Below are 18,338 nucleotides of genomic sequence, written 5' to 3' on the forward strand. Positions count from 1 at the left end.
TTTAAGTTCATAAGAAAACATTTTATTAAGTACAAGAAAATCACTTATTAAAGTTTAATTATATATATTTATGTTTTTAATTACAACACTTAAAACCAAAAAATATTAAAATAAACTTATACCCTGTTGCCTTAATGTTATCAACTCTTGAAATAGCTCATCAATTTTATTTATTTATTTTCTAATACTTTTTATTTGTTTGTACTAAATTAATTAACAATTATACTTTAAAATTATGAAACTGAATTTGAAACCACAGACGAATCAAAATTCCCATAATTCCAATAAAGTCAGAAAACGTCAGAAACCAATATTTTCATTTCCTTTAGATTATTTGTTTTCACAGCTGATTTTGATCAACCCTCAACTGACTTTCCAATTGGATTATTCCCTAAATTTTAAAGCCTTACGATTTGTAAAGAGAACCCTTGTGAGGAACTGTGTTCCATAAATACCCCAGAATATCTTATACAACGCGACTCCACCATTGGCCTTTGCAGTCGTCAAACCCTTGAAGGTTTCCCCGCACATTTATGTAAATTGTTTAAAAGTACAACAAAAGAGAGCATTTCTTTGTGTTCGGTTTTTATTTTTTGCCACTTTGCCATGGCAACCAGAAAAGGTTTTTTTTGCATTTTTTTTTTTGCATTTTTGTTCTCCCCCTCGAAGCAATCACAATAATAATCGAGTTGATAAATGCATATTGGCATTTCGATTTCATTGCCTGATAGAAAACCACCCAACTTAACACCCACCCTATATTTTTTTGTGTGGGAGAAGTGGTGTGCGCAACTTTTGACCGGCCGGTGTCATCTTCTCCGCTTTGCCAAGCTATTTTTTGTTTCGTTTCGTTTCTCAATGAATTTTTCGAGTCCTAACCCCCTTTCGCCCGCCTTAGCCCCCTCTTAACCCCCCTTTGGTCCGCACGCACTGCCGCATGCGTTTGTTGCCTTTCTCTTTCACCAAACACTCACCACTCTCACCACTACCACCACTTGGTGGCGGAACGGAACTCACCACGCCCGCCGGCCCCACGTTGGGCGCCTTCTCTTTTGCGCACCCACCGAAAGTTCAGTTTCGCATGGATGTGTGTGTGTGTGTGTCTGTGTGTGTGTGAGTGTCCGTTTGTTGACTCTGCCTGGAAAATGAGGGGTGGTGGGGTGATGGTGGTGCTTGGGTCGTCGCCTCGCTGCTGCGGCATGTGCGCCGATGTAAGTGTGTGTGAAAGTGTGCTCCACACAGATGAGGTCAATACAATAGGCTTTAACGGGGTCCTTAAAAAAGTGCATTTTGGTATGACAGAAATGTATTTTCCTATAGAAAATATTGAGAAAATTGTCTTTATTATAAAAATATTATTAGCATAGACATCGCTTTAAAAAGGGTTCCTTTTTTAGTAAAACCGAAATTATTTTTGGGTTCAAAGACTTTTTTTAGCCTAATTTTAATTAAAAAAACTTTAAAGTTTAATAGAAAACTTAATATTACCGCTTAAGAAACACTCTTACAAAACTATTATTTTGGCCCCAACTGTTTGTTCGTGTGTGTTCATGAAAAATTGTTCATAGTCGATGCAGAGCAACGAAGACGAGACAAAAACGAGACAAGAATGAAAATTGTTTAGTTTACTTTATTAAAAGGCGGCAGGCAGAAGCGAGCAGAGCAACACCATGCGTGCTTTTGTATCTATGTGAGCCGCATGTATCTGGTACTGTATTTGTACTCGTTTTTGTATCTGTGCTGCAGCAGACAGCTTGAAGATGGTGATAATGTGGATCCAAATGATAATGATGATGAAAATGATGATTAAGATGGAGCACACACTGACTGCCAAGAAAACCGACGACGAACCCAAAGCAAAATCAGCAAAAATGGCAGCAGGCATGAGAATATGAATTGTGTGTCTTGTTTGAAGTGTTGTTTTTATTTTTGTTTGGCCTTCTCCTCCTTTTGTGCGAGGAGGCGGTAATGTGGGCGTGGGCGTCCCCCCAGTCTGCATGTCTGCCATATTCTGCTGACCTGTCTGTGCGTGGCTTTTAAAGGTCATTAAACACAATGCGAGTGAGCTGTGGAATGTCCCGAAATAGAAAACGTGAAAAGGTCAGAGTCCTTAAAGCTTCGCTCTGGTTTTTTCTTTCAAAACTGAATTGTTTTATGAGGCTTCCGTTCTGGTTATTTCTTCACACGATAAGAACTCCATTCCTTAAGACCGATAAGATAGTGCAAACTGCATTCATCAGCACAAATTTCACTAATTATTTCTGTTTTTTTACGACTCCCCCTTTATTTGTATTATGGGCAGTTTCTTTTATTCTCCTCTGATAAGTATTCAAACGCGGTTTGTCTTCTTTTTGGTGTGGCTATTTCTTTGTCTGCCTTTTACACTGGAAAAAAAACATGAAAAGGTTATTTTATAACGATAATCCATTCAAAAGTTAAGCTCTTAGGCCTTTTATGTACATACACATTTCAACCGAAAATATTTTTGTGGTCTAAAATAAGAAGTGATATTTTTAAAAATTTAAAAGTCCTAAACTTCCCTTAGTGTTTGTTGTTGTTTATTTTAATCAACATTTATTGCATTTCGTTAGCTGCGATAAACGTGTTCGCCCACATTTGTTCGGTTTCCATGTGTCCGTCTGTGTTGCAATTTGCTCTAAAGGAAAACGGCGACGAAGAGTGGAAAAAATCCACACATGTTTCAGTTTTTGTGGGTTAAAACAACATTGGCCCCGGGGAAATACTTTTTATAGAGTTCGGGAAGAGCCATCTCTCTGTTTATAAAAGCGAATTTCCCCAGAGTATTGGGAAATCTATCTATTCCATGTGGAAATGTGGAAATGTGGAAATCGGTCTGAAAATTATCAGCTCTAATCAGAGTTGGCTGCTGATAGCCAAAATGTAGGTAAATGGGTTTTGTGACGTCAGCGGAGTGCATTCCTAATCGAATTGGCCACGCGACCCACACAAATTAAACCACCAAAGAGACCTAGTTTGGATCACTGATAAAAATATTGGTATTTTTAGTCAGTTTCGATTAAATCTTAAAAATAGTAAAATTCAATTATTGCACTTCGAATATAAAGATTATTTATCTAATCAGTTCAAAATTTAACCTTAAACGGTTTCAATTCCACTTAGAAAACATAAGAATGCTTTGTATTATATAATAATTTTCTTAGTGCAATCCACTGAATCTGCATAAGCCAGATCCATTGAATTGCATGGGCGTCCTAATATGCAGTCAGTCCTGTTTTAAGCCACTCTCCTGCTCTTTGCATTTTTTGATGCTAACTGGGCCAAGCCTTTTTGAAGGGGAAGGGGAGTTCTGCGCTTTTAGACAAACAAACAAAACAAAACAAAGCAACTCAAAAAATTCCAGTTTGCCAGGCCAAGCAAACTGTAATAATGAAGCAACTAACCGAAGAGACAGACGGCGACAAACTTCTGGCTTAAGGCAGTAGTAAGTCGATAAATAAGATTAATCTAGAATCAATAATCTACCTTTCAAACTACCTTTCAGTATAATATCAGACCGAGAGTTAGGCAATCAATTACTAGTAACATTAAAATGCAAGTTTTATAAGGATACATGAAAATGTTTTAACCTCTACTTAATTTTATTAATTTTTAGGAAATATAATCTTATATTTTCATTAATCACAATTAAATCAAAAATAAAGTACTGTCATAAATTAAAAAAAAAATGCATGTATTACAAACCTTAATAAAATATTGGCATAAATTAAATAAATATATTACAAATTTGTTTGTTTATAATATTATCCAATTCATGATAAGAAGCTCCACTGTACCGCCAGCGTCTGCGTTGGTCCGCTCTTTCGGCCTTTACCGGGTTGTTTAGTTTTAGTTTTAGTTGTACCCGTTTGGACAAATACAAAAACAAAGAGAGCGACCGGAGCAACAACAACAAGAATATAGGGGGGCCCAGAGACGTAAGGCAAACAAAAGGCAAAAGGGGGAGGGGACAAGGGGGACACATGTGGCGGCAGCTGGACAATTTCCAAAGAGAGCGGCAGGAATGAACCAGCAGTAACAGCAACAACAACAACATCCGAACCAGCCTGTTTTGCCTGCTGCCAACTGATAACTGTAACCAAATCTGCACGGGGAGAAAAAATGGATATATGTTAGCATCCCTGATTTTTAAATAAACAAATTTTGTTTATGATTTGGAAAAGTGAGTTTTCCCTTCGATTTATGCTTAAAAATATTTTAAATCAAATTTAAACCTATAAAAATTTAAACTAAAAATATTTTTGATTATGAAAATAATATTTCTATTGCCCAAAAAATTTGTTTGATTTATAGAATACTAATATTAAAACTAAAATTAATAATTTAGAAGATTTATAAGTTTTCTTTTAAGTTGTACAGAAAATCAATAAATGTTTGAAATCTCAATTTTAAATTTTATTGCTTGCTATAAAGATTACCATTATCAATTAATAATTTTTTCTCCCGGTGCACGATTGCTGACCACCGTCTAGAACTTTTTTTTCTAACGGCTACCTGCCCCAGGTTTTTCCATTTCCCTCTCCGAACAACTCGCCCATTGCACTGCTCATTTTGTTTTTGTCTTACTTAGCTTAACATGTCAACGCTAATGAGTCATGGAGTGAGTGGTTCCAGCAGCAGATACTTTTCTCTCGCGTTTTTTTTGCCGTTTTTCACTCCATTCAGTGAGTTCATTTTTCGTGAATTTTTAATTGATTTTTACAACGTGAAGTAATCAGCCATAAATAGCAGTAATTGCTGCCGCACTCCCAGCATGTTTTCTTTGTCTCTGGGCTGTTTGCTGCTTTTTTTTTTGCCTTTTCCTCTGCCTTTCCCTTTATCGCATGGGTTTGACACACTTTTCGGGCTCTCGAGTGGTAGAAAAAAAAATAGGGCTGGGGGTGCAGCCATAAATCTACTTAAAGCGGCTTCCATAGTTCTTCAGTTTTTCCGCCTTTCCCCTCCCCTTTTATTTTCCCCTATTTGTTTATTTCGTGGTTTTTTTCTTTACTTTTACTATATTTTTTTGTGGTTGTTGACTTTTTGTCTTTTGGTCTCTAATTCCTGAAGCTTAAGGAGCTTCAGCTACCCTGTGAAAGAAATCATGGGGAAATTCAAACGGGGGGTGAAAAACTGCAGTTCGTTTGATGGGGATTAAAGTCGCATAAAGCCTGACAACTTATGATATGCCATAAATCAATCGTTTGAGGATGCCACAAGAAATAGATTGTCCTAATGCCATTCCCCCATAAATAACGTATTGATTTTTCTTGAGCTTATCCTTTGTGACAACCAATCTTGTATGACTTCAATCAACCTTCTTTTAAGTTAGTCTGCTTAACTTGTTGTGGAACTTTTGCACCAACTGAATTTGGAGCACTAACTGCACTTTACTAACTTCTCGTTTCTTGTGGAACATCAATTGAATTGTACACTGAAAATATTGTAATACTATAAAAATTTACAAAATACTTACATTTTTATTTTTACTTTTCTAGTAAGTAAGGTTCTAGTAATAGTAGTAAAACAAACAATGATAAAACATAAAAAAGGCAAATATTTCTTAACAACTTATAAAATATTACCGTCAGCATGTCTTATAAATAACTTTTATATTGCAATTTTTTCATGCATTCACTGACGCTATAATTACCAACATGTTCTGGTATTAGTAATAAATAATCAAAGACGAATAAAAAAAAGGCAAATACTTATAAACAACTCATAAAATATTGTCGTTAGCATAATTTATAAATTACATATTTATTCCATAATTAGAGGCATAGATAACAATATAAACATTGTTGCCCTAGGATAATAAGACCATCAAAAGACCATAATAAATTTCTATGAATAACTTCTTAACCAACAACCCTATTAAATCAATATCTATTGAGTACAATTTCTTTATGTGCGCCTCGTGGCTCTTAACCCCTCAACTTTTGCCGTAGCTGTAAGCGTCAATTCAGGTTGTCAAAAAAGTCAGTTACCTGTTGAAATGCCGGCGTTCTTGTTTTTGTTGTTATTTTAATTGGCATTTGCCTTACCTGTCGGTTCTGGACGTCTTTGTAATCCCAATTCCCAAGTCCCCCTTTGCCCTCATCACCTGCGCGCTCCAATAAAAATAGAAAGCCTCTTGTTTTTCTTCTCGTGTCACGCCCGTGTCACGAATGGCGTGTCAATGAACTCGCATGCAATTTGTATGGCTTTTGGGATCGAGAATGGGCATGGAAGTGTGGGGCGTTGGGTTTGGGAATGAGAATCCGAATCGGAATTTGGAAATCGAGGATTTTTATTTTTAACGCAGTGCCAGAGGCACTCCGCTCCGGACTTGTCTCTCCTTATTTGTATTGTTATGCCTTAATAATTTGTTTACAAACAACAAAAACAAAGCGTAAACGTTCGTGTTTAAAGGTTGTTTAAGTGGTGCGGGTTCTGAAAAAAGAGGGATTTAAGAGGGGTTTTTTTTGCGGGTTCTTTGTTTGCTTGTGTGTTCGGCAGCTGGGAGAAAAAGGATTTTTAGTTTTCGGGCGTTTCCACACATTGATTTTCCCTAGCTCATCCATATCTCTTTTCTGTCTTTCAGGATCCAGCTGGCATCTTTGAACTCATCGAAGTTGTGGGCAATGGCACCTACGGTCAGGTCTACAAGGTAAGCAAATTGTTTATATCTTTTACATATTTTTTATTAGCTGCTAACGACTTGGCGTTTTTGTGGTTATTTTCGTGTTTAAAATTTGCTCGTGTAAAGTTTTTACGACTTTCTTTTCATAAGCAAATTTTCTTTGCAGAGAGCAATGATCTCAGATTTTTCTGAGAGTCACTTAGTCTCTTTATAATTAGCAATCGTTAGAGTTTCTGCTTGACTGCGTTTCGCTTTAGTTTTGCAGTATGTTTTTTCGCAAAAACAAAAAAAGCAGAAAAAATATATATATCTGAGTAAATGTATCTACAGGGTGACGCCTCATCTTCCGTCTTGTTCTGGTCGCTTTAATTAGTTTGTGTCCGCTATGTTGTCTAATAACTTAAAGCGGCGAACAAAACAAAAAATGACTACAAGCCAAAACAAAAATGCAGAGAACGGATTCTTCTCACACATTAACACATTTTTCTGGCTTTTTTCGCCTGCAGGGGTATAATAGTAATAGTAGAAAATATAATGAAACAAAAAAGAAGGGAAACTAAAGTTTTAAAGACGAAGTTGAAATACCCTTTTAAATATCTTATATGGAAGGTTATCAAGAATTCTCAAAAAAAAGTAATGCAATACTAAATAAATTTCACAAAACATAAATATAATAATAATCATATACTTGTACATATTAAGATAGTCTTATATAAACAAATTATTGAAGGACATATAAATGATTAAAATCATAGTGCAAAACTGGATCAAAACATAGCCTTATATTACATCGTTAAAAAAAAAAAAATGTATGGAAAATGTATATAATGAAAGTATTAAACCCTATAGAAGGGTATAAAAACAACAGGAACAAGAGACCACAATCATCATCATAATCACACAGCTAAACAATGCCTTGACTTTGTGCTTGTTTTTAAATTATAAGTTTAAAAATGTATCTACAAGATACAACTGTGCAGCAGCAGCAGCACAGGCGGCGGTACAAAAATAGACATTGCTTTTGTAAATTACCGTTAGCTGTTGGAAAACTCAGAAAAATCAGAAAAAGCGGAAAAAGTGTGGCATGCGCCGCTTGGGAGGCCAACGGCAAGTTGTTGTTGTGCTTGGGCGTTCAAATTGCTGTTGCTGTTGTTGTTGCATGTTGCTGCTGCAGTAGATGTTGCTGTTGCACTTTGTGGGGGTCGCCGCCGGCATCTTTGTGATGAATGCAACCAAATTGAGTTGCCGCCACTGCTGCTGGATTTGCCTCAAGTTGTTGTTTATCGCGTCTACAGATCCCAAAGTATTTTTATACCCTTAAAGTGGGTAATTTGATTTGGGAATTGGGCTTAAAACTGCATTGAAAGGAGTAATTTGGGCGCGATAAGGATTTACTACTTCTGAAAAAAACTGTAAAACCAAATTGAGTGCAGACAAATTCGGGTTTTGGTAGCAAATAAAACCATTTGTGTTTTTATAACAAATGTTGAAAAACATCATTTACTTACATCTATGAGATTTTCTTTATCAAAAATTAAATTTCATAAAAAGCTTTATATTGCAAGGGTAAGATTATTCCCAGTTCTAAAACAGCATTCACTTATATTTATATTTATTTTTTATGATAGTAACTTAATCATCGCAGAGTTGAGATAACTAAGGAATGAGTAATCAGTCAGTGAATTTCCATTTTAACAATCAAGGTGGTTTGCGCACGGCTATTCAAATTTACTTAAGTAATTTCATTTCCATATCTATTTTTATTCAATTTCTCGCAATGACCAGCTCTTTCACGTTGCCCTTATAAGGTTCTTCTGGTGGATTAAGCTCTATCGGTTACACCATTTCATGAAATTGTGCTGTCAATCAGCTAACAGCTTTCAAAAATATCTTTAATTTCATATGTTTATGGCCTCAAATTTTGCCAACAAGAAAAAGTGTCTGTCAATTGGTTTCGCCCACACAATTGAGTTTGTTAGGGTTTCTAAGGTTACCAAAATATTTCGCAGATCAAATCGTAATACACAAATGAAAATATAAGTTAATTTTGGTTTTATTTCAATATATTTATGAAGTCTTTATTATAAAATGTAAATACAGGTATAATTAAGAATAATGATTGTAAAGAAATCAATTAAATCACAACTGGTTATATGTTCTCCAATTTAGAGTTTACATAGATATTTTATTAGAAACTTTTTTAGAATCATAATTTTTTTTTTTTAATGAACTACTTTGAGGATTGAGATAAAAGAAACAGACTTATAATCTTTTGATATTGATATACTCTTATGGTTGTATAAAATTCCATTTCTTCTAAGAAAAATGAATTCCCCCTGAAAAGAATAATTGATTATTTAGTCATAACTTTGTTTTCTGTGTACCCGCAGATCTTTAAAAACTTGTTAACTCAACTCGGCGACGTCTTTGTCGCTCTAAGTAGTTCATTATTCCGCAGTGGCCGAGCATCTGTGTGAAATTAGCATGAGTAATGCACCCAGATACTTTGTGTATCTGATTTGTATCTGTGTCTGTGTTTGTATCTGTTTCTGTTTCTGCATGTGACTAGAACGCGAACGCACTTAAAAAAGTAACGGATGCGGAGTCGCCCGGTGTCCATCCACTTGCTTCGGTTTATGTCTCATTTCGTTGGCATTTATTTGGCTGTGGTTTTAGCCGACTTTACACTGATTGACTGACTGGCCAACCGGTTTACATTCGCTTTGGTTATTGAGCTGCGATTCGACGAGAGCCACCTTTTTGGCCCCAGCAGCTTATCAAACGTCACACAGTTTTGTGTGTTGACCAATTTTTGCCATTTGGCCAAAATGCCTGCTTAATCATAATTTCATTTTGGTTTGGTTTTTTTTTTTTTCTTTTTGGGTATTTCGAACAACATTCAATGACGATCTTCAAACATGAGTTAATTTAATTTCTGGGAATCTACTTTTTGGCAAAGCTCCTTTGATTTATGATTGTCTGTCTTTTCCCCCGTTTGTTTAATTTAATTTTTTTTGTGTTCGCTTTCATGTTTGTTTTGTTTAGAGCACTTCCGTTTTATTGATAACTTGATATTTCCACCAACTGCTGCGACGTTTGCTTTTTATCGCACTTAATAAGTTGGCCAAAGTGTCGTCGTCAGTGAGTCAGAGACTGTGCTGAAATGGAGTCCAGAAGTGCAGGGGAGGATCGGATCGGTGGAGGTGATATTAGCCACATGCGGTTCCACGGAACACGTACAAGTGCAACGTGCTAACGGCTTTGTCCCATGTGCACCGATTTTTTTGGTATTGGGGGTTGTGGTGCGTTGTTATAATGAGAAGTCTGACTCTAAACGTGGTCAACTGGAAATTGTGAGCAGCGGACAGAAGGCAAAGTTCAGACAAAGAAACGGGAAGTTCAGATAAGTTTAGAAATGCGAAAGACATTTATGTCTAATGTTAGTTTTGCTTTCCACAAAGTTAGTTGTGCAAGCATTTCGCTCTACTGACAATTGATAAACTTACACGACAGTTCAGTTGGAAAACGCCATTTAAATAAAAAGTGCAAAGTTCTGGGAAGACTATATGTTTTATTAAACTCGCAACTTGTAACTCGAGAATGCATTTTTTCCACCAATATGTCTTATATTCTGGAGAGGAAAATCTTAACTAATTAGATTTTTTCTTAATTTCTAATTCCTTAACTTTATTTTTAACTAACTTGATATAATAAACCATGTTCCCCAACTCAACATATGAAGAATCTTTGATCTAAGTACTTATAAAAACGTGTTGGCAGTCAAACAAACAAACACATGAAAAACAATTTCCGCAATGTTTATAAATGTTATTTTTGGGGCTTGGCTCCCGTTAGTTGGCCGCCCACGCAATAAAAACAACGACAGCAGCCCACTACAACAGTTGTCGTATAATTAACATTTTTCATAGCTGGGGCGAACTTTGACCCAATTACGGGGAACTCGAGAAGGAAGCAAATGGATTGAGGCGGAGGTGGAGCTTCAGTTGGAGACAGACAAGTGCAGACAGTCAAGACACATAATAAATATTTATGAGCGAGACATGATAATAAAGCACGCAAGCAAATAAATGGGAAAAAAAAGAAAAAATGAAAATTAACCATCGGCGCAGGCGCAGCCAGGCAGAAAAAAAGGCTGAAGAGGCAGAAAAAATGTGCACTGTGCAGGGCAGTCAATAAAAATAAAACACGACAGGCGAAACATGCAAAATACATTAAAGCCAATAAACAAATCAAGCAGGAAGCAAAGGCAAAACCGAGCAATAGGAAGAGACAGAGAAATACAGAGAAGAAACTACTTCTATACAGACTTCAGACCCCATAAAAGAGCCAGCAATTAGTGCACGAGTACCCAAAAAAGCATAAAAGGCTCTCTCAATGTCACACAGCTAAAAAGTGACGAAATAAAAAAAACAAAAACTAATTATTACGCAAATAGTATTTGTTGGGTAGGCTCCTAAATACTTTTAACAAACACAAGTCATTGACACGTTCCCACAGTGGGTACACCCAAAGAAAAGTTATATAAAAGTGGTCTCTTTACATTAGTTTATGCATTGCTAAGCATGTTGGAATACAAATTTAGGTAATACTTAATTTATTTAATAAATTTTATTATTATTTTAAATAGATTTAGTAAAATATAATTTTTTTTTAAGAATGAAAGATTGTTTTTGTAAGTATAAGCTTATATGTAATAATAACTTCATTGGTTTAGGATCAGCGTAATATAATGTTTCCTTTTTTAAAAATAACATTTTTATTTAACATTAATGATATTTGTTTTAATTTAATGTTATCTTGCTGAAGTAATAATACAATATAACATGATATTATCTTTTAGGATATTACCTCTAAGGCAATATGTTTTTAAAAAGTTAAAATCAATTCTGTAAAAATAGGAAGTGTCTATCTAATGAATTAGGATTTTTTGTAGTGTAGAGCAATCTCCTTTCTCTTTCCCAGCTTAACAAAAATTTAAATGATTCCTCTCTCTATTTTTTCCCATTCCCTGCATTTTCTGCGCTATTTCTCGCTTATTGTATTTTTAGAGGTTCACTAACTCTCCGTCTGCTCTGTTTTCGGTTTTAGTTTTCAGTTTTAGTTTTCAGTATTTCGGATTTCGGGCTTTCTGCTCCGCTTTGTTCGCTTAATTAAATCTCTAGCCCTGACACTTTTTTCATTGACAAGGCAACCTGTAGTATGTTTGTGCTCCCTTCGCCGCACTTTTGGGCCAAAACGATAAATGGGATTTTGGGTTTACGCTTTCGAGTGTTTTTCGCAAAATGCGAAAAATAAAAAGAAAACGTATTTTTTTTTGCTAGCCACAGCGCAATCCATGATGGGAAAAGTCATCGAATCGAAGTTGAGTTTGGTTGGGGGGTTATGGGGATAGGGTGGGGTATATATGGCATATATAACTATACGTATATGTGTGGGCATCCAGTAACGACCTTGGGAAGTTGCCTCTTCTTCTTTGACGCCGGTGAGTTGGTGTCGAAGCTGCTTAGTTATGCATTTTATAATCTGTCTGCGTGGGTTGCTGTTTTTTTTTTTTTGGTGCTTTTATTTATTTTTTAACAGCTTTTGTTTTTGTCTTAAATTATATATGCATGTTGGAAGTTGAAAATTTATCACTTTCGAAGGCGGCGTGTGAAATTTTTGTGGTCTGCCTTCTCCACCAAAGTGAAACCACAAAAAACTATTAAAAAAAAGGTTGATCAAAGGTCGGGGTTTTGGCCTCTAGGAAAAGCAAAACATATGTAGATTTGCTGCCTCATTTTGATTTGCTAATTGGTTCATTTAGAATACCAGGAAAAGCAGCTTAGCAAATGTTTGAAAATATATTTTATAGAGTTCTGTTTAACAGGGGAATTCATTTTTGTTGTTTATTTATTCAATATGCTATGATTCAAATAATAAAGCAGATACCAAGAAATGAAAGTAATTTTAAAACTGATATCACTAGATCTAAATGTTTTTTTTTATGTTTTAAAAGCATTGTTTGTATCTTTCCATAAATATCAATTTGAGCCCTAACTTTTTATCTTTGTGTTGATGGACAATTGACCTACTTTTCCAAATAAACTTTGAAAACCCATATGACCAAATTACCGCCCACCAATCAGCAAATGAGATAACTCTCTTTATCTTTATGTTTGGCCATTATTCAGCAATTGGCAATAAGTATGCCTGCTTGTATGGCTCACAAGGTTAACTTGGGCAATAAGCAAATGTTTTAATATGTATGGTTTGATTAAATATGCAAACATTTCGCTGATTACTCACACAGATTGTTTTATGGGATTCGGATTCGGATTTGGATACCGTGATTTCTTCGGCCACTTTTGGGGCATATTTAGCTTTGTTTCTGCCCGTCTACATTTTGTTGCTGTTGAACAATTAATTTATGAGAGAAAGTTTTGTTATTTTGCATGCATAATTTGCTGCAAGCAACAAAGAAAAGCCTTTGTCTTTATTCCAAAGTCAAAGGGAATTGAACTTATCTAACTGATGATATGGCTTTAGCTTCTTCAATAGCTGCTGCTGCTGCTGCTGGCGTACCCTTATCTGCATATTGACTTACAATGCAGCATGTGTGACATCGGAATAAATACCATAAATGTATATATTGTCCCGTGTAATTGCGTACACAATCGGGTGGGGAAATGAGAATAAAAAGCGAAACCGTTGACCCGCAGTCGTGTGTATGCGGTTGGAAGTTTCTTTCTATCTTTCCGCTTAATTCATTTAATTTCCAATTACCGAAATGGGAAACTCAATTTGACAGCTCTAGAGGGACTCACTCTTGCTCTCAATTAATTAGAATATAAACTAGGGAAAGTAATAATACACAAAAAACAACACACCCCTATGTGATGGGAACTGTCAAAGGAAACCGGAAATTGTTGACACGCAAAAGTGACGTCATTATCACACACAACACATTATTTGTATTTTATTATATACTGTATACACCCATTTTCCAGCCAAAATAATCTTTTGGCACAATTTCATCGTTCGCTTATCTCCTCGCAAATAAACACTTCGGCTGTCAACAATGAAAATAGATTCAATGACTCAATTTTCAAGGTATATTCCACTGATAAGACAATTAGTCCATGCAAAATTGTTCTTGTGATTGCCAGTCCACTAATGCATCGTAAATCGAATGAATAAACCATATTGTGCTGGTAATTGATTGTGAAATAGGGGGACATTGTGTTCCGATTTCCGATGTGGGTAATCGTGAATGAATGTTTATGATTTATGAAAGGGTCTATAAAATTTATAATTAATAGTTCTTATCAATAATTAAATGGTTATTAAGGGCTAGTCTTCATTATAAATATTTTGTTTAAATATTCCAAATTAAAACTCTTTTATACATTTTCAAAAGAAAATACTAAGTGGGTTAAATTTGGTTTAAAGGCTTAACAAATTCTCTTGTAAAACGCAACTTATTCTCAGGCAATTTGTCTAGACAGCTGTTAGTGTGGCCTATCAATTTTTAAATGGGAAATGCCAAAATTACATTTACCCTGGCACTTTGGCTCCGAAAATAACTGGCACATCAAACAACAAACTTTGGCTAACTGGGTTAACCAGGTGGAGGCTAACAGCAGCAGCCATAATACAAAATGGAAAGCTTTTGCCAACACTTTGAACTCGATTTTTCCTGGCGCTCCACTCGAACTCCCTCACTCAGACACACACTTCTCTCCTGACGGTTGGGAAAATTCAATTTAATGAAATGCAGCCAAGCGCTAAAAAGCCTGTTAAGTGGTTCAATGAAACAGCGAGGGAAGACGAGACGAAGCGGGGGGATTTGGTAAATGCAACTATTGGCCTGGCTAACCTTTGACCCACACCACCACCACAACCGACCCAAAAGCGATTGACTCGGCAACAGCGGCGGCAGCGGATAGAAAAACACTTTCAGCGCTGACCAAATGTGAGCCATATATAACTTGGAGATAAATTTAAACAACAATTTCAAGCACTATATCTCCCTCAATTGCTGTTTTATGAGCCAGCTGCAAACACTCGCACACCAAACGAGGTACAGATCCAGAGACCTACTACAGTCTTACTTCAGTAAGTTGAACATTCCTAGGTTAAAAGCACAAAATTCTAAAGAGTTTTGTAAATTTAAAAAGAATCTTTTATATTCTAGCTGAGGACTTTGCTTAATGGCAATACCTAAAATAAATATAATGGGAATTTAAGTAATGAAAGATTGAAACATTGTAAATATAACATTAATTTTTTGATGCATAATTTTTATAACTTCAATACATTTTTAAGCTTTTGCTGGTTTAATATTTCTAACCCTTTAAATTAATAGATTTTTCGTACACATTTCCTCATCGTAACTATCCATCTTTTCCCAAAAACATTTATCGATATTCAAAAGTTTCGATTAAGACATTTATATTTTAACTTTGTAGTCCCAGCTTTTTTGTTTACTTAATCAAGATAAAATAAACTCCCCATTTAAATACAGTATTTCATATAAAAAGAAAAGTATTTATTTTAGAAAAACAAGTAGAAGAGGAATTTCTAACAAACATTTATCGATGTCCAACTGTACTCCACTCACAGGAGGTGTATACTTAAAACTTTTTAAACTGCTCGCCGGGCAGCAAAGCAAAAACTTTGATTACCCGGGTTAATTAACGAAACTAACAACAATTGGTAATTGATGAGCGCTAACCTTCCCCGCCGCTGCCCCCTTGACCCCATGCTAGTCCACCTAATCACCTTTCAAATGGAGTCTACAAATTTGCACACTGATCAGCTGGTAGAAAAAAAAACAAAAATACCAAAACAAAATAAATAAAAACTATGCACAAATGTTGCGTAAGTTGGCCAGCAAACGCAGCTGTGTTGCACTGTGCTTGTTGCTCCAAACTGGAGGTTCCCAACTCTTTGGGCCAGTGGGGCAAATTGGAGGCTGTTGGCTGCAACTCGATGGGTTTTGAATTTGGATTTGGGGTTGCTGGGTTACTTACGATGCATACTTTACTTGACGCATCGCACGGGCGTGGTTGTACTGGATGTGTGGTTTTCTATTCGAATCTCGCAAGTGTTGTAATTGAATTGCCACTGCGGCCGTGTGGGAGCTCCAAGATTCATTTGGTTTCAGCTGTCGTTGCCACAATTAATATGCCCACAAAGCAGCAGCAGCAGCACAAGAAGAAAAAATGTGGCAGTACAATGCGGTTTGGTTTCCTTTCGGTTTGATGTGGTTGGGACTCATTGGGTTGCTCAATACCACAATACGGCAGGTGGGTGGATGTGGATGGCTCCATGTCGTTGTCGATATAATTTGCATGGAAATGGGACAAGTGAAACGGGAAACTCGGAAAAGAATCTCGTTTATTGTAGCGTTATTTTAATAAACTATTTATTAAACGATCATGTCCATAACTTTCTAATATAAATTGTCCTATTTACATTTACTTATTTGTTCATTTGAAATTAAATCTAGTTTACGGGATCGTCATTTTATGTAACGATTTTGTCTATAACTTCCTTACATAAATCCTGAATTTTATTAGTGCTCTATTTACATTTATAAAAAATCAAAAATTTACAATTAAACATTATTTAGTTACTACTCCTATCTATTTATACATTTATTTAGTACTTCTGTTTTGATATTCGACTCTTTTTTTCTTATTTCCTTTTTTCCCTAATTCCTGTTTCTCAGCTAATCTATTAAAACATTTCCATTTCCTCGTTTATTTTCCCTTTATACATCGTATTGAACACATGTTTGCCCGGTTCATCAACATCATTGTGATTTCTTGCCTTATCGCAAACAGAACACAACTTTTTTCTAGCTAACTCTATCTCACTTTTCCCCTGCATAGTATATTAATATATATCCCTTTCTCCTCTTTGTTTCAAGCGATTTGCGTGCCAAGTTGAGGCAACTTGAAAAACATGTCCAAAAATTGATCTTTTTGGGCCATTTTTTGTATGGGTGAGGCACTTGACTGCATTTTTTTGCCTCTTATGCAACGTCAGTTTCCGACTTGCGTTTATAAAAATTCATTTTTCTCTTTTCTGTTATCAGCAAGCTTGCAGACTTAAATCATATTTTTTCTGTCTGCGTCTGTTGCGAATTTTTCTCGCATTTTTTCTCTGAGATTTTTGTTGACAATTTACACACGACTTGCATAGTTTTCGAACTGGGGGTAGAACGGAGTTTCCAAAACAAGACATTGCAAATGCATTGCTTACGTATACTTGTTGCGATCTGGTATATACAATGCTTATGGGAATTATATATATATTTTGCCTGATTATGCATTTTTGTTTTCTTATAGTCACTAATGCACTTTAGGGTGGACATGTAGTTTTATATGAAGTGCAAGGGTTATGCTTTATACTAATAAGTAGATATGCGATTTTATGCAAAAACAGATTTTATTTATAAGCAATATATATACAAAATTAATGAAACAAAATTATATCCAATTAAGGTTTTCCTAAAAATAAAATGTTCAGAATACGGTTTTGCAACACAATCCGATGGTGACTAATCATTAATTTTAAAAACATATTTAAACTTAGAACACAAAAGTTTCCTGTTCTTTACTTCAATTTCATTGTACATAGTTAAAGACTCAAACAGGTCCACCCTAGCGCCCAAGTATCTGTATATTTGTGGCATATCATCGGGTTGATTGTTTTATTGTTTGGGTTTCTTTTCACGCTTGATTTTATTTGCGCTGGTATCCCAATCCGTATCTGTAAACGTATCTGTATTTGTATCCGTATGTGTTAGTGTGACTGTGACTGTGCCCGGTATCTGACAGATACTTGTGCTCGGTGTGGTAATCATAAACCATCTCTTGTGCATAGGTAGGCAAATCCAAACCCAAATCGGACAGCTGCACCATTCGACTGAGTTTCGTTCCATTGTTGACTTTACCTTTAAAACATTTTCACATTTTGATTATATTACAAATTCAGCGATTTTTCTTTTTATTTTCTCTCTTTCGTTGTGAGCTTTATATGGCAAAAGGCTTGTCGTCGTCGTCGTCGTCAGTTGCTTTGTTTATTTGTTTCTGCGGATTGTTTAGCTCTATTTGCTTTTGGGCTTTTAAGAAGAAACCCCGACGGAGAGGTGGAGAAATGTTGAGGGAGAGTGCGACTGCACTGAGTGATTCACAAATATTTTTCTTTGTATTAATTGCGGCAATCATCTTTCGCCTTTGATTTCTTGAAGGTGGAATTTGAACTCACTTAAAAATCAAAGGCGACAACTTCCTACTGAATATACAACACCTGGTTGGAAATTTCCCCATTTTTCTATTATTTTTTTTTTTTAGTAGCCTGCCTAATCGATTTCTCTATGCACAATTTGGTTTTTTTCCCCAAGTCAGGCTCCATTAGTGCATGTCATTAATTTGCATAAAATCTGCAGCACAGTTAGAATACTATGATGATGCGATGATGGCCAAGACATTCTCCAGCTCCTCCCTCCTCGGGTTGCATATATTTTTTAATAACATTTTGATAGAATCTAACCATGGTGCAACGCCTCGTCTAACTAATCAATAAGCGGAAAGAGTTGGACAGGTTTCTAGCAGGATGAGTTATTGGATACTCTTCAAATGTGAACCTACAATTTAAAATCAAATAAATCTTAGATATGTATATA

At 35.6% G+C, this 18,338-nt stretch overlaps 1 protein-coding gene across 12 annotated transcripts in view; it reads left to right on the forward strand.

Annotated features, from left to right (window-relative positions):
- Positions 1-18,338, forward strand: part of LOC108145963 (mitogen-activated protein kinase kinase kinase kinase 4) — a 37,466-nt gene that overhangs the window by 1,402 nt on the left and 17,726 nt on the right. For all 12 annotated transcript variants that reach the window (XM_017271683.2, XM_017271689.2, XM_041708449.1 and 9 more), the window contains exon 3: positions 6,605-6,670. In XM_017271683.2, coding sequence (XP_017127172.1) covers positions 6,605-6,670 — 66 coding nt within the window. The remainder of the gene's footprint in view (positions 1-6,604; positions 6,671-18,338) is intronic.

The sequence above is a fragment of the Drosophila elegans genome, unplaced genomic scaffold, assembly GCF_018152505.1.
Source record: "Drosophila elegans isolate 14027-0461.03 unplaced genomic scaffold, ASM1815250v1 contig_208, whole genome shotgun sequence".
NCBI lineage: Eukaryota > Metazoa > Arthropoda > Insecta > Diptera > Drosophilidae > Drosophila > Drosophila elegans.